The sequence below is a fragment of the Seriola aureovittata genome, chromosome 5 (genome assembly GCF_021018895.1).
Source record: "Seriola aureovittata isolate HTS-2021-v1 ecotype China chromosome 5, ASM2101889v1, whole genome shotgun sequence".
Lineage (NCBI taxonomy): Eukaryota > Metazoa > Chordata > Actinopteri > Carangiformes > Carangidae > Seriola > Seriola aureovittata.
In genome coordinates this window covers 24,343,260-24,368,338 of record NC_079368.1, presented here as the reverse complement: position 1 = coordinate 24,368,338, position 25,079 = coordinate 24,343,260, and the positions used below count along the sequence as shown (strand labels likewise).

The window sequence follows — 25,079 nt, the reverse complement described above, 5'->3', positions numbered from 1 at the left end:
GAGGCCGCTCTTGCACAAAAGGTTTGGCCTATGCAAATTGCCAAGGCAGTTTAATTCACAAGATCCTAACATTTATTGATGTATTGTGTGCATTTCTGCACATCTGCACAGAATTAAATTTTACTCTCCTTTCAGGTACTAAAACTTACAAGAATCAACCCTTTAACTTGCTGATGGAGTGTCATCAATCCGATACACTTTAACCAACTATTTTTCTTACTTAACTGCATTCAGAAGCATAATTCATCACTGGAATTTTAGTACTTGCAAACTGTAATGCAACTAAAACACCTACAATTCAGTCAAATTCTTTCTCACTCCTTAGTTTTATGTTATTTATCATTTCAATTTCAAACTTGTAGTATTCACTTAACACAAAAGGCTTTATACAACCTTTCACCAATGCAGTGGTTCACCCCAACAGACTCTGAAGTCTAAAATCAGTCTGTCTCCACATGGGTATCCATATATCAACTAACACAAATACTTTCACAAAATGTGTAAAATGCAAGTTAATATCTTTTGTGGGCAGTTAATGAAACAAACACAATAACAGTGATTTGTGTAGTTTAATCTGCTTGTTGACATATACAGTGGTTAGATTAACATGAAAAATATACACAAACATCTGCATACATGAGGATATATCTTGATTATTAAGGTAATTCACTGTACGTAGACACAGTGTTAGGCACACATTACTGTTAGGACAAACTCCAAAAAGTGATTAGAAGTCATTGCAAGCACAGTATGAATGGTTAGTTAATTGCTTTTTGAGAGTGTAAGGCACTGCTCATAAACAATAATTCATAAATAACAGCAAAAAAGAGCTGAGGTTGCTGTCAAAATGAAGATAATCATCTTCTGCACTGACAAAGAAGTGACAAAGGCAAAGAGAGTGTAGTCAACAGCATAAGTTTGGTTTTTCCACAGGAAGTGAAGGCATACAGGGTTCAACACCCAAAACCAAGGTGGGTAAACAATTTGTTTTCTCACAAATCGTGACCACACTGATCATTAAAAGCAAAAACCATTTCTTCTAGCGAAATAGAATAAAGTGATTGTAAAGTTGTGGTTATTGCATTTTGTTTGGTGAAAATAAACAAAACAGTTTTAAAGAAGCTTGAATCTGCTGGATTGCAGCCTTTACAGTCTTTAGACTTTGCGCTGTCTCATTGAAGAACTTCCCTCTGATCCATTATTTTCTCCCTGCATCCTGATGAAGGCGTCAAAATTCATCATGAAAAACCACAAACATGTGCATCAAAGTTTAAGATATATCACCTTTCACTGATGGGGCACCATTAATAAAGGGTTCATCAGCTGAAATTAGTATTAATGTTAATAAGTCCTTTATTAATGTTTTATAAATCACTTATAATTAGTGTATATCATTTATAATCATAATTAATCATTTACTGTCAGAAGTGCTGCTAGAACAGTAAATTAAGTGTTGATGCTAAGAATTGTCTTTCTTACATTCTGATCTTTGCATAACAGCTCTCTCTTTACATTGAATGTTTTGCAATTACATGGCTGTGAGTTTCTATTCAATAATAATGCTGTGTTATACATTTTGGTAAACCATTAATAAGTATGAAGGGTTTTTTACTTTATAATAAGCTATCAGATTTACAGTTATAAATGCAGAAAAGAAAAAGAAATTTGCACTTTGTACTCACTGTGTGTTCGTTTGATCAGCATTTGTCCCATTTTCTGAGAATAAGGAAGATAAGTTCAAATACAACATACTATACAATACACTCAATGCTGACATGAACAAGCGCATCAATATGTTGTCTGACTACCTGCTGTGCAGATTTTCTTGGACTGACTTCTCTCATAGAGCAGGATGGCGGCAACCAGGATCATCACTTCGACCAGGATGGCTATGAAGGGCTTCAGAGGCTCCCAGAAGGTGATGACCTTCAGCAATGGTGGAGGAAGTATTCACATTTTTTTTTTAAGTGACAGTGCAAATACAACAATGGAAAAATACTCTGTACAGAAGTACAGAACTTTTTTTATTTAAAGTATAATAATAATAATAATGATAAGTAAGAAAGTTTATTCATAAGGCACTTATCAAAACTGGAGATTACGACCACGATTAAGACCACAAAATGAAATTGAAGTTACTTTCCACAACTGACCCTCAGCTCCACCTTGCTCGTTGTTTTGCTAATGTTGTACACCGCCTCACAGTGATACAAGCCAGAGTCAGCCTCTGTCAGGTTGTGCACCACCAACTTGGTCTTCCCCTCTTCATTTTTGATTTCATACCGCTCCGCAGCAACGAAAATCTTCTCCTATAGGACAAAAGCATCCCGCAGCTTATTGCTTGCCATCCTATCACTCCAGTGGGTCAGGTCATGTCTGTGTTTCAATGCCACACTTTTCTGGTGGTCGTGGTATCTTTTGTAACAGGCAATGATCATCATCTCAGGGTTATGATTAAAGAAAAATACAGTTTTCAAATTTACCAATAAATGCATTTTATAAAAGTAGTGAAAATTCTGTTGATGTAATCTGGATTTAAATTTAGTAAATTTCCCAGGATCGTTTCAAATGGAAAAATTATGAATAAAAAAGTTGTGTCTTACCCACACTGACCAGTTAAAAACTAAGTAAAACAAATGTTGAAAGGGTGCTAATTTTAAAATAACAAATGACATACATCTCACTTAAAACCACATCAAAGACAACCTGTCAACAAGCAGCTCACTCACTTTATCTGTCCCATTTAGTTTGTACCAGTTCCATGAGCTGGGCTTTGGTTTGTTGTCGTCCATTTTACATGGCATCACTGCATAATCCCCCACATAGCTGACTATTGGCTTATCTCGCACCTCACTGATCTGTGGAGCTGGTGGAAAATTGGGAAAAGTGTGAGAGATAATGGTTAGAAAATGGCACTGTGTAGCCTACATCCTGCACCCTTTAAAAATGTGAGTGTAAATATTGATATTCACTATGAATAAGCAGCAAGGAGTTGTGAGCTGATGGCAAGACAAATACTGACTGAGAATGTGAAATATGATTCAGGTAGTCACTAATGCGACTCATATGAAAGGATGTGATATGTACCTTCCAAAACAAAATCTATTTTTGCTTTATCTCCAAATATGCATGAGTAATTTCCGAGTTTTTCTTCACTGTCAATCCTGAACCTGTAAAGCAAAAATAGATGAGAGGTTTTATACAAAAACATGTTATATTTAATTAGGATTAATGATAAATAATAATTAATAGTCTGGATGAAGTGCATGCTTCTTCTGTCAAAAAACTTGATTGTTCTACAATTAAATGTGTTCAGATTATTTATAACTTGAAAATAACAGTCTCTATTTTTGTTAAAATATAGTAATTTTAAACAGAATACAATGCTATTATTAAATATTTTTGTAAATCAGGATGTACGCATGCATGTCTTTGAATTATCAGACAACATAGCACTGTGGATTGGGACCGACAGAAATTAAGACAAAGATGCAGTTTCTGAAACTTATTGGATAAGATAATGGATACATGAAGCACTTACGCTCGTTTGAGATTATACTGCTCATTTTCCAACTGCACTGTGAGCCGGCTGTTTTCAATTTCATCAACATCTTTTCTCCAGTAACCACTTATGTTCGGTAGTTTGTTCATATTACCAGTCCAGGTACACTCAAGTGTTAGTTCGACAGGGTTCAACATTTCAACTTTCTCAGTATGATTTTCACCTATGTGGAGAGATGTAGAGGTGTTTCAAACACAAACACAAGGTAAAAGTAGATCTGTTCATTCAAAAAAACTGACTGTGAATTCAACTTTAAATTACATTTCTACAGCAGCTATAATTTATATATTGAAAAAAGAACCACTAAATCAACACTGTACAGTGGCATTTTGAAGTTCTTTAGCAATGTACTAATATGTAGCTAAAGTTAACTCAGAAATAGTACAAGCAATGGTTTGAATATGAACCCGTGCCATTATCTTGTTGTCTGTACAGTTTGTCTGTTGTAAACCAAGTAACGTTAGGTTTAGCATAACCTATTTAACACTGAGAAATTTGTTGTGAACAATTGTGAACTGCTAGGTTAGCTGCATAAAATCCAACTGTTATTAGCTGTACTATAAAATTACTATCACCTTTGTTGGTTGTGCTCGAACTAGTGAAATTAAATATATATATGTCCATTTCAAGGCACATTTAATCATTTTGTCAGTTAACATAACAAGCGCTTTCAATTTGGTTTCAATGTCACGCGTCATCATAGATTCAATACTTATGCCTGCTTACATTCAAATGTTAAAATCTGATTGTGCTATCTGGGATATAGTCAGTGGACTCATGCCTGAAAACTCTTACCTTTAAGGATAACGCTTCTTACTTCTGTTGGCAAAGGACTGATGGGAGCTGCTGGTGAAGGAGTTGGGCCAGTTGTCTCTGACAAAAACAAACAACAAAATGTAACACTAGCAGGTAAAACAGGCTACATTTTCTCAAGAATTAAGAAATAATGTATACTAGGCGAAAAAATATCTTGGACTTAGTGTTCACTTGAGTTGTTGGTAGGAAATTACCAGGTGGTTGGTATATGTTATTGATAATTACTAATGTGGTTGCTAGTGTGTATATGGACGAGTGGGACATGTCCCTTACTATACTATGACGTTGTTTGACTTGTTTATACTCTACTATACTGTGACGTTATTTAAAAAATTTTATGCCTTACTATAATATAAGGTTATTTGATGTTTTTTTGCCTTTCCATAAAATTACATTTTTTGATGTTTTTAAGCCTTGCTATACTATGACTTTTTTGTCATTTTTAGGCCTTATTATACTAAGAAGGTTTTGCCTTACTATACTATGACGTTTTTGAAATTTTTATGACTTATGATGTTTTTAGCTGTTTTTATGCCTTACTATGCTAAAATGTTGTTTGACGTTTTTATGACTGACTATACGATAACATTTGTTCATATTTTTATGCCTTACAATACAATTACTTTTTTTTTTGTGCCTTACTATATTACGACATTTTATACCTTACCATAATGTGACGTTTTTTGACATTTTGATGACATACTATACTATAACATTTTTTGATGCTTTTGTTGCTTATTATACTATGTTGTTTTATGCCTTACCATTACAAGATGTTTTTTGATGCTTGTATGCCATAATATACTATGACTTTTTGACATTATTATGCCTTACTACACTTTGACGGTATTTGACATTTTTATGCCTTACTATACTGTGATGTTTTATGCCATTTTTAGGCCTCACTATACGGTCATGTTTTCTGACATTATGATATTATGATACTGTGATATTTTTTGACCATTTTATACCTTACTATAATATGAAGTTTTTAAAAGTTTTTATGCGTTACTAAACTGTGACGTTTTTTGGAAATTTTCATGCCTTACTAAAATATGATGTCTTTGATGTATTTATGCTGTACTATACTAAGGTATTTTATGCCTTTGTATACTATGTAGTTTTTATTACTTATGCTGTACTATACTAAGGTATTTTATGCCTTTGTATACCATGTAGTTTTTATGACTTTTTATGCCCTAATATACTATGTCGTTTTTATGACTTTTGATGAGTTACTATACTATAATGCTTTTATGACTTTTTATGCCTTACAAAACTATTTCGTTTTTAAGCCTTGTATGCCTTACTATACTATGTTGTTTTTAAGCCATACTATACAATGACGTTTTTATGACTTTTTGTTTTACTATACTATGTCGTTTTTTATGATTTTTTATGCCTTACCATAATAAGTCGTTTTTATGACTTTTCTACCTTACTATACTATGTTGTTTTAATAACTTTTTGTGCCTTACTATATTATGATGCTTTTATGACTTTTTATGCTTTTTACGATACTATGGCGTTTTTATGGCTATTTATGCCTTACTATACTATGTCGTTTTTATTCCTTACTATGTCTTTTTATTAAATTTTATGCCTTACTATACTATGATGCTTTTAAGACTTTTTATGCCTTAGTACAGTATGTCGTTTTTAAGACTTTTTGTGCCTTACTATGGTATGTCATTTTTTTGACTTTTTATGCTTTACTATAATATGTTGTTTTAATGCCTTATTGTACTATGTCTTTTATAAGATTTACAATACTATGTAGTTTTTATGTATTTTTATGCCTTACGAAATTATGTCGTGTTTGTAAGTTTTTATGAATTATGATGTGATGGCGTTTTTAATCCTGACTATACCATAACGATTTTATGATTTTTTATGCCTTACTATACTATGACGTTTTTATGACTTTTTATGCCTTGATATACTGTCGTTTTTTTTACTTTTTTGCCTTAGTATACTATGTTGTTTTTAAGCCTTACTATACTATGACATTTTTTGGGATTTTTATGCCTTACTATATTATGTCGTTTTTTTGATTTTTATGCCTTATTATACTATGTCGTTTTTATAGCATTTTATGCATTACCATATTATGTCGTTTTTATATCTGACTTTAATATGTGGTTTTTATGACTTTTTATTCCTTACTATACTGTGACTTTTTTTGACTTTTTATGCCTTACTATACTATGATGTTTTTATGACTTTTTATGCCTTACTATACTATGACTTGTTTTATGCCTTACTATACTATGTCGTGTTTATGCCTTTTCATGCTTTACTATATTATGCAATTTTTATGATTTTTCATGCCTTACTACACTATGTCGTCTTTTTGACTTTTTATGCCTCGTTATAATATGTTGTTTTTATGCCTTACTGTACTATGCCGTTTTTATCATATTTATGCCTTAATATACTATCTTGTTTTTATCACATTTATGCCTTACTATACTATGTAAATTTTATGACATTTCATTCCTCAGTATACTATTTCGTTTTGATGCCTTACTATGCTATGTCATTTTTGTGACTTTTATGCCTTGGTATTCTATGTCGTTTTAATGCCTTACTATACTATGACTTTTTTAAGGCTTACTATACTGTGACATTTTTATGACTTTTTATGCCTTATTATACTATGTCGTATTAAATCCTTGCTATACTATAATGTTTGACATTTTTATGACTTATTATGCCCTTCTATACTATGTTGTTTTAATGTCTTACTATACTATATAATTTTCATGACCTTTTGCGCCTTACTATACTATGTCATTTTTAAGCCTTACTATACTATGATGTTTTTATGCTGTTTTATGCCCTACTTTTCTTTGTGGTTTTTGTGCCTTACTATACTATGACGTTCTTATGCCTTTTTATACCTTTCTATAATGTGTAATTTTTATGACTTTTCATACGTTAGTATACTATGTCATTTTTATGCCTTACTATACTATGACATTTCGATGACTTTTTGTGCCTTACTATACTACAACATTTCATGACTTTTTATGGCTTACTATACTATGACGTTTTTATAACTTTTTGTGCCTCACAATACTTTGGTGTTTTTATGACTTTTTATGCCTTACTATACTATGACTTTATATGCGTTACTATACTATGACGTTTTTATGACTTTTTATGCCTTACTATACTATGACTTTTTATGCCTTACTAACTATGACGTCTTTATGACTTTTCATGCCTTACTATACTATGATGTTTTTATGGCTTTTTATGCCTAACTATACTATGACTTTTTTTTTTACTTTTTGTGCCTTGTTATTCTATGTTGTTTTAATGCCTTACTATACTATGACTTTTTTAAGTCTTGCTATACTGTGACATTTTTATGACTTTTTATGCCTTATTATGCTATGTAGTATTAAATCCTTGCAATACTATAATGTTTGACATTTTTATGACTTATTATGCCCTACTATACTATGTTGTTTTACTGTCTTACTATAGTATATAATTTTCATGACTTTTTGTGCCTTACTATACTGCGTTGTTTTTAACCCTTACTATACTATGATGTTTTTATGCTGTTTTATGCCTTACCATACTATGACGTTTTTATGACTTTTCATGCCTTACTATAGTATGACTTTTTATGCCTTACTATACTATGACATTTTTATGACTTTTTCTGCCTGACTATACTATGATGTTTTCATGATTTTTTATGCCTTACTATACTATGACATTTTTATGACTTTTTATGACTTACAATACTATAACTTTTTGTACCATACTATACTATGTTTTTATGACTTTTTGTTCTTTACCATACTATGACTTTTTATGCCTTACTACACTATGACGTTTTTATGACTTTTTATGCCTTACTATACTATGATGTTTTTATGACATTTTATGCCATACTATACTATGTCGTTTTTATGACTTTTTACGACTTACCATACTATAACTTTTTATGCCTTACCATACTATGACTTTTTATGCCATACTATACTGTGACTTTTTATGACTTTTTATGCCATACTATACTGTGACTTTTTATACCTCAGTACTCAATGACGTTTGTGTGACTCTTTATGCCATACTATACTATGTCGTTTTTATGACTGACCATATTATGACTTTTCATGCCTTACTATACTATGACTTTTCATGCCTTAGTCTACTATGACGTTTTTATGACTTTTTATGCCATACTATACTATGACGTTTTTTATGACTTTTCATGCCTTACAGCAGTATGACTTTTTATGCCTTACTAAACTATGACATCTTTATGACTTTTCATGCCTTACTGTAATATAACGTTTTTATGACTTTTTATGACTTATCATATTATGACTTTTCATGCCTTACTATACTATGACTTTTTATGCCTTAGTATACTATGAAGTTTTTATGACTTTTCATGCCATACTATACTATGACGTTTTAATGACTTTTTGTGCCTTACTATACAATGACTTTTTATGCATTACTATACTATGACGTTTTTATGACTTTTTGTGGTATACTATACTATGACGTTTTATGCCATACTATACTATGACATTTTTATGACTTTTTATGCCATACTATACTATGTCGTTTTTATGACTTTTCATGCCATACTATACTATGACGTTTTAATGACTTTTTATGCCTTACTATACTATGACGTTTTATGCCATACTATACTATGTCATTTTTATGACTTTTTATGCCATACTATACTATGACTTTTTATGCCTTAGTATACTATGAAGTTTTTATGACTTTTCATGCCATACTATACTATGACGTTTTAATGACTTTTTGTGCCTTACTATACTATGACTTTTTATGCATTACTATACTATGTCGTTTTTATGACTTTTCATGCCATACTATACTATGACGTTTTAATTACTTTTTATGCCTTACTATACTATGACGTTTTATGCCATACTATACTATGTCATTTTTATGACTTTTTATGCCATACTATACTATGACTTTTTATGCCTTAGTATACTATGAAGTTTTTATGACTTTTCATGCCATACTATACTATGTCGTTTTTATGACTTTTCATGCCATACTATACTATGACGTTTTAATGACTTTTTATGCCTTATCATATTATGACTTTTCATGCCTTACTATACTATGACTTTTTATGCCTTACTATACTATGTCGTTTTTTGGACTTTTTATGACTTATCATATTATGACTTTTTATGCCTTACCATACTATGAATTTTTATGCCTTACTATACTATGACGTTTTTATGATTTTTTATGCCTTACTATACTATGTCGTTTTAATGACTTTTTATGCCATACTATACTATGTTGTTTTTATGACTTTTTATGACTTATCATATTATTAATTTTAATGCCTTACTATACTATGACTTTTTATGCCTTAGTATACTATGTCGTTTTTATGACTTTTTATGCCTTACTATACTTTGACTTTTTATGACTTTTAATACCATACTATACTATGTCGTTTGTTTGACTTTTTACGACTTGCCATACTATGACTTTTTATGCCTTACTATACTATGTCGTTTTTATGACTTTTTATGACTTATCATATTATGACTTTTCATGCCTTACCATACTATGAATTTTTATGCCATATTATACTATGACGTTTTTATGATTTTTTATGCCTTACTATACTATGTCGTTTTTATGACTTTTTATGCCATACTATACTATGTCGTTTTTATGACTTTTCATGCCATACTATACTATGATGTTTTAATGACTTTTTATGCCTTACCGTACTATGAATTTTTATGCCTTACTATACTATGACGTTTTTATGATTTTTTATGCCTTACTATACTATGTCGTTTTTATGACTTTTTATGTCTTATCATACCATAAATTTTTATGCCTTACTATACTATGACGTTTTTATGATTTTTTATGCCATACTATACTATGTCGTTTTTATGACTTTTTATGCCATACTATACTATGTCGTTTTTATGACTTTTCATGCCATACTATACTATGATGTTTTAATGACTTTTTATGCCTTACCGTACTATGAATTTTTATGCCTTACTATACTATGACGTTTTTATGATTTTTTATGCCTTACTATACTATGTCGTTTTTATGACTTTTTATGCCTTACCATACCATAAATTTTTATGCCTTACTATACTATGACGTTTTTATGATCTTTTATGCCTTACCATACTATGAATTTTTATGCCTTACTATACTATGACGTTTTTATGATTTTTTATGCCTTACTATACTATGTCGTTTTTATGACTTTTTATGACTTATCATATTATGACTTTTCATGCCTTACTATACTATGACTTTTTATGCCTTAGTATACTATGACGTTTTTATGACTTTTTATGCCTTACTATACTATGTCGTTTTTATGACTTTTTATGACTTATCATATTATGACTTTTCATGCCTTACTATACTATGACTTTTTATGCCTTAGTATACTATGACGTTTTTATAACTTTTTATGCCTTACTATGTCGTTTTTATGACTTTTTATGACTTATAATATTATGACTTTTCATGCCTTACTATACTATGACTTTTTATGCCTTAGTATACTATGACGTTTTTATGACTTTTTATGCCTTAGTATACTATGACGTTTTTATGATTTTTTATGCCTTACTATACTATGTCGTTTTTATGACTTTTTATGCCATACTATACTATGTCGTTTTTATGATTTTTCATGCCTTACTATACTATGTCGTTTTTATGACTTTTTATGTCATACTATACTATGTCGTTTTTATGACTTTTTATAACATACTATACTATGTTGTTTTTATGACTTTTTATGACTTATCATATGATGACTTTTCATGCCTTACTATACTATGACTTTTTATGCCTTAGTATACTATGACGTTTTTATGACTTTTTATGCCTTACTATACTTTGACTTTTTATGACTTTTTATGTCATACTATACTATGTCGTTTTTATGACTTTTTATGACTTATCATATTATGACTTTTCATGCCTTACTATACTATGACTTTTTATGCCTTAGTATACTATGACGTTTTTATGACTTTTTATGCCTTACTATACTTTGACTTTTTATGACTTTTTATGACTTATCATATTATGACTTTTTATGACTTTTTATGCCTTACTATACTATGTCGTTTTTATGACTTTTTATGACTTATCATATTATGACGTTTTTATGACTTTTTATGCCTTACTATACTATGTCGTATTTATGACTTTTTATGACTTATCATATTATGACTTTTCATGCCTTACTATACTATGTTGTTTTTATGACTTTTTATGACTTATCATATTATGACTTTTCATGCCTTACTATACTATGACTTTTTATGCCTTAGTATACTATGACGTTTTTATGACTTTTTATGCCTTAGTATACTATGACGTTTTTATGATTTTTTATGCCTTACTATACTATGTCGTTTTTATGACTTTTTATGTCATACTATACTATGTCGTTTTTATGACTTTTTATAACATACTATACTATGTTGTTTTTATGACTTTTTATGACTTATCATATTATGACTTTTCATGCCTTACTATACTATGACTTTTTATGCCTTAGTATACTATGACGTTTTTATGACTTTTTATGCCTTACTATACTATGTCGTTTTTATGACTTTTTATGACTTATCATATTATGACTTTTCATGCCTTACTATACTATGACTTTTTATGCCTTAGTATACTATGACGTTTTTATGACTTTTTATGCCTTACTATACTTTGACTTTTTATGACTTTTTATGTCATACTATACTATGTCGTTTTTATGACTTTTTATGACTTATCATATTATGACTTTTCATGCCTTAGTATACTATGTCGTTTCTATGACTTTTTATGACTTATCATATTATGACTTTTCATGCCTTACTATACTATGACTTTTTATGCCTTAGTATACTATAACGTTTTTATGACTTTTTATGCCTTAGTATACTATGTCGTTTTTATGACTTTTTATGACTTATCATATTATGACTTTTCATGCCTTACTATACTATGACTTTTTACGCCTTAGTATACTATGACGTTTTTATGACTTTTTATGTCTTACTATGTCGTTTGTTTGACTTTTTATGACTTATAATATTATGACTTTTCATGCCTTACTATACTATGACTTTTTATGCCTTAGTATACTATGACGTTTTTATGACTTTTTATGCCTTAGTATACTATGACGTTTTTATGATTTTTTATGCCTTACTATACTATGTCGTTTTTATGACTTTTTATGCCATACTATACTATGTCGTTTTTATGATTTTTCATGCCTTACTATACTATGTTGTTTTTATGACTTTTTATGACTTATCATATGATGACTTTTCATGCCTTACTATACTATGACTTTTTATGCCTTAGTATACTATGACGTTTTTATGACTTTTTATGCCTTACTATACTTTGACTTTTTATGACTTTTTATGTCATACTATACTATGTCGTTTTTATGACTTTTTATGACTTATCATATTATGACTTTTCATGCCTTACTATACTATGACTTTTTATGCCTTAGTATACTATGACGTTTTTATGACTTTTTATGCCTTACTATACTTTGACTTTTTATGACTTTTTATGACTTATCATATTATGACTTTTTATGACTTTTTATGCCTTACTATACTATGTCGTTTTTATGACTTTTTATGACTTATCATATCATGACGTTTTTATGACTTTTTATGCCTTACTATACTATGTCATATTTATGATTTTTTATGACTTATCATATTATGACTTTTCATGCCTTACTATACTATGTTGTTTTTATGACTTTTTATGACTTATCATATTATGACTTTTCATGCCTTACTATACTATGACTTTTTATGCCTTAGTATACTATGACGTTTTTATGACTTTTTATGCCTTAGTATACTATGACGTTTTTATGATTTTTTATGCCTTACTATACTATGTCGTTTTTATGACTTTTTATGTCATACTATACTATGTCGTTTTTATGACTTTTTATAACATACTATACTATGTTGTTTTTATGACTTTTTATGACTTATCATATTATGACTTTTCATGCCTTACTATACTATGACTTTTTATGCCTTAGTATACTATGACGTTTTTATGACGTTTTATACCTTACTATACTATGTCGTTTTTATGACTTTTTATGACTTATCATATTATGACTTTTCATGCCTTACTATACTATGACTTTTTATGCCTTAGTATACTATGACGTTTTTATGACTTTTTATGCCTTACTATACTTTGACTTTTTATGACTTTTTATGTCATACTATACTATGTCGTTTTTATGACTTTTCATGCCATACTATACTATGGTGTTTTTATGATTTTTTATGCCTTACTATACTTTGACTTTTTATGACTTTTAATGTCATACTATACTATGTCGTTTTTATGACTTTTCATGCCATACTATACTATGATGTTTTTATGATTTTTTATGCCTTACTATACTTTGACTTTTTATGACTTTTAATGCCATACTATACTATGTCGTTTGTTTGACTTTTTATGACTTATCATATTATGACGTTTTTATGACTTTTTATGCCTTACTATAATATGTTGTATTTATGACTTTTTATGACTTATCATATTATGACTTTTCAAGCCTTACTATACTATGTTGTTTTTATGACTTTTTATGACTTATCATATTATGACTTTTCATGCCTTACTATACTATGACTTTTTATGCCTTAGTATACTATGACGTTTTTATGACTTTTTATGCCTTAGTATACTATGACGTTTTTATGATTTTTTATGCCTTACAATACTATGTCGTTTTTATGACTTTTTATGCCATACTATACTATGTCGTTTTTATGATTTTTCATGCCTTACTATACTATGTCGTTTTTATGACTTTTTATGTCATACTATACTATGTTGTTTTAATGACTTTTCATAACATACTATACTATGTCGTTTTTATGACTTTTTATGACTTATCATATTATGACTTTTCATGCCTTACTATACTATGACTTTTTATGCCTTAGTATATTATGACGTTTTTATGACTTTTTATGCCTTACTATACTATGTCGTTTTTATGACTTTTTATGCCTTACTATACTTTGACTTTTTATGACTTTTTATGTCATACTATACTATGTCGTTTTTATGACTTTTCATGCCATACTATACTATGTCATTTTTTTGACTTTTTACGACTTGCCATACTATGACTTTTTATGCCTTACTATACTATGTCGTTTTTATGACTTTTTATGCCTTACTATACTTTGACTTTTTATGACTTTTTATGTCATACTATACTATGTCGTTTTTATGACTTTTCATGCCATACTATACTATGATGTTTTTATGATTTTTTATGCCTTACTATACTTTGACTTTTTATGACTTTTAATGCCATACTATACTATGTCGTTTGTTTGACTTTTTACGACTTGCATACTATGACTTTTTATGCCATACTATACTATGACTTTTTATGCCTTACTATACTATGTCGTTTTTATGACTTTTTATGACTTATCATATTATGACGTTTTTATTACTTTTTATGCCTTACTATGCTATGTCGTATTTATGACTTTTTATGACTTATCATATTATGACTTTTCATGCCTTACTATACTATGTCGTTTTTATGACTTTTTATGCCTTACTATACTTTGACTTTTTATGACTTTTAATACCATACTATACTATGTCGTTTGTTTGACTTTTTACGACTTGCCATACTATGACTTTTTATGCCTTACTATACTATGACTTTTTATGCCTTAGTATACTATGACGTTTTCATGACTTTTTATTCCTTACTATACTTTGACTTTTTATGTCGTTTTATGCCATACTATACTATGTCGTTTTATGCCATACTATACTATGACGTTTTTATGACTTTTTATGCCTTAGTATACTATGACGTTTTCATGACTTTTTACACCATATTATACTATAACGTTTTTCTGACTTTTTGTGGTATAATATACTATGACATTTAATGCCATACTATACTATGACGTTTTTATGACTTTTTCTGGTATACTATACTATGACGTTTTATGCCATACTATACTATGACGTTTTTATGACTTTTTATGTCATACTATACTATGTCGTTTTTATGACTTTTTATGACTTATCATATTATGACTTTTCATGCCTTACTATACTAAGACTTTTTATGCCTTAGTATACTATGACGTTTTTATGACTTTTTATGCCTTATTATACTTTTTTACTTTTTATGACTTCTTATGCCATACTATACCATGTCGTTTTATGCCTTACTATACTATGTCGTTTTTATGACTTTTTATGCCATACTATACTGTCGTTGTTATGACTTTTTATGCCATACTATACTATGTCGTTTTTATGACTTTTTATGACTTATCATATTATGACTTTTCATGCCTTACTATACTATGACTTTTTATGCCTTACTATACTATGTCGTTTTTTTGACTTTTTATGACTTATCATATTATGACTTTTTATGCCTTACCATACTATGAATTTTTATGCCTTACTATACTATGACGTTTTTATGATTTTTTATGCCTTACTATACTATGTCGTTTTTATGACTTTTTATGCCATACTATACTATGTTGTTTTTATGACTTTTTATGACTTTTCATATTATGAATTTTAATGCCTTACTATACTATAACTTTTTATGCCTTAGTATACTATGACGTTTTTATGACTTTTTATGCCTTACTATACTTTGACTTTTTATGACTTTTAATGCCATACTATACTATGTCATTTTTTTGACTTTTTACGACTTGCCATACTATGACTTTTTATGCCTTACTATACTATGTCGTTTTTATGACTTTTTATGCCTTACTATACTTTGACTTTTTATGACTTTTTATGCCTTACTATACTATGTCGTTTTTATGACTTTTTATGACTTATCATATTATGACTTTTCATGCCTTACTATACTATAACTTTTTATGCCTTAGTATACTATGACGTTTTTATGACTTTTTATGCCTTACTATACTATGTCGTTTTTATGACTTTTTATGACTTATCATATTATGACTTTTCATGCCTTACTATACTATAACTTTTTATGCCTTAGTATACTATGACGTTTTTATGACTTTTTATGCCTTACTATACTATGTCGTTTTTATGACTTTTTATGACTTATCATATTATGACTTTTCATGCCTTACTATACTATGACTTTTTATGCCTTATTATACTATGACGTTTTTATGACTTTTTATGCCTTATTATACTTTGACTTTTTATGACTTTTTATGCCATACTATACTATGTCGTTTTTTTGACTTTTTATCCCATACTATACTATGTCGTTTTTATGACTTTTTATGACTTATCATATTATGACTTTTCATGCCTTACTATACTATGACTTTTTATGCCTTAGTATACTATGACGTTTTTATGACTTTTTATGCCTTACTATACTTTGACTTTTTATGACTTTTTATGCCATACTATACTATGTCGTTTTTATGACTTTTCATGCCATACTATACTATGATGTTTTAATGACTTTTTATGCCTTACCATACTATGAATTTTTATGCCATATTATACTATGACGTTTTTATGATTTTTCATGCCTTACTATACTATGTCGTTTTTATGACTTTTTATGTCATACTATACTATATCGTTTTTATGACTTTTTATAACATCCTATACTATGTTGTTTTTATGACTTTTTATGACTTATCATATTATGAGTTTTTATGCCTTAGTATACTATGACGTTTTTATGCCTTAGTATACTATGACGTTTTTTTGACTTTTTATGCCTTACTATTCTATGTCGTTTTTATGACTTTTTATGCCTTACTATTCTATGTCGTTTTTATGACTTTTTATGACTTATCATATTATGACTTTTCATGCCCTACTATACTATGACGTTTTTATGACTTTTTATGCCTTACTATACTTTGACTTTTTATGTCGTTTTTATGACTTTTCATGCCCTACTATACTATGTCGTTTGTTTGACTTTTTACGACTTGCCATACTATGACTTTTTATGCCTTACTATACTATGACTTTTTATGCCTTAGTATACTATGACGTTTTCATGACTTTTTATGCCTACTATACTATGACTTTTTATGACTTTTTATGTCGTTTTATGCCATACTATACTATGACGTTTTTATGACTTTTCATGCCTTACTATAACTATGACGTTTTCATGACTTTTTATGCCTTATTATACTATGACGTTTTTTTGACTTTTTATGACTTTTTCTGGTATACTATACTATGACTTTTTATGACTTTTAATGCCATACTATACTATGACGTTTTTATGACTTTTTCTGGTATACTATACTATGGTGTTTTTATGATTTTTTATGCCTTACTATACTATGTCGTTTTTATGACTTTTTATGTCATACTATACTATAACGTTTTTATGACTTTTTATGCCTTACTATACTATGACTTTTTATGCCTTACTATACTATGACGTTTTTATGCCTTAGTATACTATGACGTTTTTTTGACTTTTTATGCCTTACTATTCTATGTCGTTTTTATGACTTTTTATGACTTATCATATTATGACTTTTCATGCCCTACTATACTATGACTTTTTATGCCTTAGTATACTATGACGTTTTTATGACTTTTTATGCCTTACTATACTATGACTTTTTATGCCTTAGTATACTATGACGTTTTTATGACTTTTTATGCCTTACTATACTTTGACTTTTTATGACTTTTTATGCCATACTATACTATGTCGTTTTTATGACTTTTCATGCCATACTATACTATGATGTTTTAATGAATTTTTATGCCTTACCATAGTATGAATTTTTATGCCATACTATACTATGACGTTTTTATGATTTTTTATGCCTTACTATACTATTTCGTTTTTAGGACTTTTTATGCCATACTATACTATGTCGTTTTTATGACTTTTCATGCCATACTATACTATGATGTTTTAATGACTTTTTATGACTTATCATATTATGACTTTTCATGCCTTACTATACTATGACTTTTTATGCCTTAGTATACTATGACGTTTTTATGACTTTTTATGCCTTAGTATACTATGACGTTTTTATGATTTTTTATGCCTTACTATACTATGTCGTTTTTATGACTTTTTATGTCATACTATACTATGTCGTTTTTATGACTTTTTATAACATACTATACTATGTTGTTTTTATGACTTTTTATGACTTATCATATTATGACTTTTCATGCCTTACTATACTATGACTTTTTATGCCTTAGTATACTATGACGTTTTTATGACGTTTTATACCTTACTATACTATGTCGTTTTTATGACTTTTTATGACTTATCATATTATGACTTTTCATGCCTTACTATACTATGACTTTTTATGCCTTAGTATACTATGACGTTTTTATGACTTTTTATGCCTTACTATACTTTGACTTTTTATGACTTTTTATGTCATACTATACTATGTCGTTTTTATGACTTTTCATGCCATACTATACTATGGTGTTTTTATGATTTTTTATGCCTTACTATACTTTGACTTTTTATGACTTTTTATGCCTTACTATAATATGTCGTATTTATGACTTTTTATGACTTATCATATTATGACTTTTCATGCCTTACTATACTATGACTTTTTATGCCTTAGTATACTATGACGTTTTTATGACTTTTTATGCCTTACTATACTTTGACTTTTTATGACTTTTTATGTCATACTATACTATGTCGTTTTTATGACTTTTCATGCCATACTATACTATGATGTTTTTATGATTTTTTATGCCTTACTATACTTTGACTTTTTATGACTTTTAATGCCATACTATACTATGTCGTTTGTTTGACTTTTTATGACTTATCATATTATGACGTTTTTATGACTTTTTATGCCTTACTATAATATGTCGTATTTATGACTTTTTATGACTTATCATATTATGACTTTTCATGCCTTACTATACTATGTTGTTTTTATGACTTTTTATGACTTATCATATTATGACTTTTCATGCCTTACTATACTATGACTTTTTATGCCTTAGTATACTATGACGTTTTTATGACTTTTTATGCCTTAGTATACTATGACGTTTTTATGATTTTTTATGCCTTACTATACTATGTCGTTTTTATGACTTTTTATGCCATACTATACTATGTCGTTTTTATGATTTTTCATGCCTTACTATACTATGTCGTTTTTATGACTTTTTATGTCATACTATACTATGTCGTTTTAATGACTTTTCATAACATACTATACTATGTTGTTTTTATGACTTTTTATGACTTATCATATTATGACTTTTCATGCCTTACTATACTATGACTTTTTATGCCTTAGTATACTAAGACGTTTTTATGACTTTTTACACCTTACTATACTATGTCGTTTTTATGACTTTTTATGACTTATCATATTATGACTTTTCATGCCTTACTATACTATGACTTTTTATGCCTTAGTATACTATGACGTTTTTATGACTTTTTATGCCTTACTATACTTTGACTTTTTATGACTTTTTATGTCATACTATACTATGTCGTTTTTATAGCTTTTCATGCCATACTATACTATGTCATTTTTTTGACTTTTTACGACTTGCCATACTATGACTTTTTATGCCTTACTATACTATGTCGTTTTTATGACTTTTTATGCCTTACTATACTTTGACTTTTTATGACTTTTTATGTCATACTATACTATGTCGTTTTTATGACTTTTCATGCCATACTATACTATGATGTTTTTATGATTTTTTATGCCTTACTATACTTTGACTTTTTATGACTTTTAATGCCATACTATACTATGTCGTTTGTTTGACTTTTTACGACTTGCCATACTATGACTTTTTATGCCTTACTATACTATGTCGTTTTTATGACTTTTTATGACTTATCATATTATGACGTTTTTATTACTTTTTATGCCTTACTATACTATGTCGTATTTATGACTTTTTATGACTTATCATATTATGACTTTTCATGCCTTACTATACTATGTCGTTTTTATGACTTTTTATGCCTTACTATACTTTGACTTTTTATGACTTTTAATACCATACTATACTATGTCGTTTGTTTGACTTTTTACGACTTGCCATACTATGACTTTTTATGCCTTACTATACTATGACTTTTTATGACTTTTTATGCCTTAGTATACTATGACGTTTTCATGACTTTTTATTCCTTACTATACTTTGACTTTTTATGTCGTTTTATGCCATACTATACTATGTCGTTTTATGCCATACTATACTATGACGTTTTTATGACTTTTTATGCCTTAGTATACTATGACGTTTTTATGACTTTTTACACCATATTATACTATAACGTTTTTCTGACTTTTTGTGGTATAATATACTATGACATTTAATGCCATACTATACTATGACGTTTTTATGACTTTTTCTGGTATACTATACTATGACGTTTTATGCCATACTATACTATGACGTTTTTATGACTTTTTATGTCATACTATACTATGTCGTTTTTATGACTTTTCATGCCATACTATACTATGATGTTTTAATGACTTTTTATGCCTTACCCTACTATGAATTTTTATGCCTTACTATACTATGACGTTTTTATGATTTTTTATGCCTTACTATACTATGTCGTTTTTATGACTTTTTATGACTTACCATATCATGACTTTTCATGCCTTACTATACTATGACTTCTTATGCCTTAGTATACTATGATGTTTTTATTACTTTTTATGCCTTACTGTACTTTGACTTTTTCTGACTTTTTATGCCATACTATACTATGTCGTTTTTATGACTTTTTATGCCTTACTATACTATGACGTTTTAATGACTTTTTATGTCTTACTGTATTATGACTTTTTATGCCTTACTATACTATGAAGTTTTTATGACTTTTTGTGTTATACTATACTATGACGTTTTATGCCATACTATCCTATGTCATTTTTATGACTTTTTATGCCATACTCTACTATGTCGTTTTTATGACTTTTCATGCCATACTATACTATGACGTTTTTATGACTTCTTGTGGTATACTATACTATGACGTTTTATGCCAGACTATACTATGACATTTTTATGACTTTCCATACTATCATTTTTTTATGCCTTGCTATACTATGACGTTTTTATGACTTATTTTGCCTTACTATACTATTACATTTTTATGACATTTTATGCCTTAGTATTCTATGTTGTTTTTAGGACTTTTTATGCCTTACTATACTATGACTTTTTGTGCCATACTATACTATGACTTTTTATGCCATACTATACTATGACGTTTTTATGACTTTTTATGCCTTACCATACTATGACTTTTTATGCCTTAGTATACTATGAGGTTTTTATAACTTTTTATTCCTTACTATACTATTACATTTTTATGACTTTTTATGCCTTACTATACTCTGACATTTTTGTGCCTTACAATACTATGAATTTTTATGACTTTTTATGCCTTACTATACGATGACGTTTTTATGACTTTTTGTGCCTCACCATACTATGACTTTTTATGCCTTAGTATTCTATGTCGATTTTAGGACTTTTTATGCCTTACTATACTATGACGTTTTTCTGACTTTTCATGCCATACTATACTATTTCGTTTTTATGACTTTTTATGTCATACTATACTTTGTCGTTTTTATGACTTTTTATGCCTTAGTATACTATGTCATTTTTAGGACTTTTAATGCCCTTCCATACTATGACTTTTTATGCCTTACTATAATAATTTTTTTAATACTCTTTATGCCTTACTATACTATGACTTTTTATGCCTTACTATACTATTTGGTTTTTATTACTTTTCATGTCTTACTATACTGTGACATTTTTATGTTGTTTTATGCCTTACTATACTTTGTCATTTTCATGACTTTTCATGCTTGAGTATACTATGTCGTTTTAATGCCTTACTATACTAAGCAATTTTTATGACTTTTTATGCCTTACTATACTATGTCATTTTTAAGCCTTACTATTCTCTTTCGTTTTCATAACTTTTTATGTCTTACTATACTATGACATTTTTATGTTGTTTTATGCCTTACTATACTGTGTAATTTTTAGGACTTTTCATGCTTGAGTATACTGTCGTTTTAATGCCTTACTATACTAAGCAATTTTTATGACTTTTTATGCCTTATTATACTATGTCGTTTTTATAATTTTTTATGCCTTACTTTACTATTTCCTTTTTATCATTTTTTAAGCCTTACTATACTGTGACGCTTTTAAGACTTTTTATGCCTTATTATGCTATTTTGTTTTTATGCGGTTTTATTCCTTACTATACTATGTTTTTTTTCCTGCCATTTCATTCCTTATTATACTATGTCGTTTTAGTGCCTTACTATACTTTTTCGTTTTTATGCCTTTTTATGCCTTACTGTACTATATCATTTCTTGCCTTTTTATGCCTTAGTACCCTATGTCGTTTTTCTGCCTTTTCTGCCTCACTATACCATGTTGTTTTTAAACCTTACTATATTATGACATTCTTATGACGTTTCATGCTTTACCATACCATTTCATTTTTATGACTTCTTATGCCTTACCTTACTATTTCGTTTTTAAACCTTCGTGTAATATGCCATTTTTATAAGTTTTATGCCTTTAATGCCATACAATACTGTCGTTTTTATTGACTTTTTATGACTCATTATTCTATGACGTTTTTCCTTTAATATACAATGACTTTTACAGCAAGACAATGATACAAATATATTCGAAGAATAGAAAAAAAACCTGTCTTCACATGATTGAAGACCAGCACAGTTTCCAAACTTAAACCAAACTGTAGTAGTTTAAGAGGACCTAGATACAAAGTGAAAGCGATGCAAAGTACAAGCGTCACACATTCATGGGAACTTCAGCAAGTGTTGCAATGCCAAATAATGCTTTGTTTGCTTTTTAGAAACAGCACAATTGTGTTCAGCTGTTGGATAAAAAAAATGTAGATTAAATTGATTTCAACTAGAAGATTCCATAATTCTTTGTTTTCAAAATCTCAAAATGGTTGATTTGTTTTCTCCTTTAATTTCAGAAACACTAAAACAGGTAGTGTATTAGTGAAATATCTCAAAATTCAGTTCGAATATAGAAAAAGTGCAAAATAGGATCTTAAAGTGCCCCCTGATACAATTTGCAACTGTTTTATTTAACAGTTTCTTGAGGCAAATCTGTGGAAATTTTCCTTCTCACGATGAAGCTACAGTTTATGGGGTTATTTACAGAAGCACAGTCATATAAAAAGACAAAAACTATACTCTTGAGAGTAGAGTACAACTCCAGCCAATGTACAAGTGTAAAGTGTATGTGTTAAATTGTAACGTCTGTGATGTGACACCTATATAAAAAGCCTAGAAAATATGATTTTTATTATTCTACTTGTTCAGTTTTGTCACAAAAGTTGCTAGTCTTAAATACGTAATTTGAGTTTTAGATTCCTGTGATGATGTAAATGTCAAAGAAAATTTTGGGGGACTAAATGGAAAAAAATAAAGACAAACAACCAGCAACTTCAAACCAAAATACGTAGTACATGCATGATGGTGTGGAAATCCTTTGACATTTTTTACTCTTCACAAGGTTACAGAACATATAGTGGGGAAAAGAGAAAGCAGAGCAGAGCTTTAACACAACCACATATAGTCAGAATAAAATTTAAATATCATTTACTTGTACTGATGTGTCTGCAGGTGATGAGAAGCAGGAAGATCTGAAAAAAGAGCTGCTTCCGTGAGGCTGACATGATTATTACACGTCTTTCTTCTCTGCATGCACGTTCTCCCTGGGTCTCTCTCTTCTCTCTGACTACTGCATCGTCTCACCACCCAACCCCTCTTCGTTTAGTGACGCAGCTATGATATCACGCTGCAGCCTGTGGGTGGCTGACTCCATCCATTATTCACCCAGACAGGTTTTATGTCTTGATGCTGTGCTGCAGTGTTTGCTCTCCTGCAGGGATGTGCGTGGACAGAACATGCTGAAATAAACATTCCTTTGCTTTAAAGCAAAAGTCTTGCTTCGGGGGATAAAAATTTTACACTCATCCCAGCCTGAGTGCTATTATGTTGCGACTGTGGACCTTTCTGCAAGGTCATGTCGTAAACTGGCTCAGTGAATGTGAAAAGAAGAGAGTTCACACAAAGTTATACTAAAAACAATTTATTATAACTAAAACATGAGACAAATAAGCAATGAGGTGTGGAAATCAGCAAATTTAGCCATAAAAGCAGTGCATGGTATATACAAATGGATGCCAGCAGTTGAGAGGGAGAGGACAAGTGGATACATGGGCCAGCTTTTCTGCTCTAGAAGGCCCAGGTGAACGGCATCAACTGACGACCATTCCATTTCAACCATTGCCTGCTGAGGTGGAGCAGGACAACCCCCAAGACAATGGGATGGGCGTCACAGTCATGTGAGAGAACCTGGCAGCTGCAGGTCACATGATCTGCATGCCCTCATGAAAACAACCAAGAGTTGAAACTAAATACTGAAGTGTTACTGTAATTGATGCTTTTTCATACGATGTTGCTTTTTGAGCACATTCTGAAATAAGTCCTAACCACTGAACCAATGCGTTGCCCTAAACACCCACATATAGGTGTGAAATGTACCCTTGTAAATATGA

General features: G+C 29.4%; 1 protein-coding gene across 1 annotated transcript; it reads right to left on the bottom strand.

Moving 5' to 3' along the window:
- Positions 1-550: 550 nt before the first annotated feature.
- Positions 551-24,405, bottom strand: emb (embigin). Its single transcript, XM_056376740.1, has 9 exons — positions 24,122-24,405; positions 4,358-4,435; positions 3,542-3,725; positions 3,088-3,170; positions 2,730-2,866; positions 2,154-2,309; positions 1,809-1,926; positions 1,683-1,716; positions 551-1,216 (listed from the first exon to the last, which is right to left on the bottom strand). Exons 1-9 carry the CDS (start codon positions 24,192-24,194, stop codon positions 1,156-1,158), a joined length of 924 nt encoding a protein of 307 aa, XP_056232715.1. The 5' UTR covers positions 24,195-24,405; the 3' UTR covers positions 551-1,155.
- Positions 24,406-25,079: the final 674 nt, after the last annotated feature.

Coding starts and splice junctions, on each gene's coding strand:
- emb (XM_056376740.1), bottom strand. CDS start 24,194: ATGTCAGCCTCACGGAAGCAGCTCTTTTTTCAGATCTTCCTGCTTCTC. Junction 4,436..24,121: donor CTGCAGACACATCAGTACAA/GTAAATGATATT, acceptor TGTTTTTGTCAG/AGACAACTGGCCCAACTCCT. Junction 1,927..2,153: donor CGAGCAAGGTGGAGCTGAGG/GTCAGTTGTGGA, acceptor CCATTGCTGAAG/GTCATCACCTTCTGGGAGCC.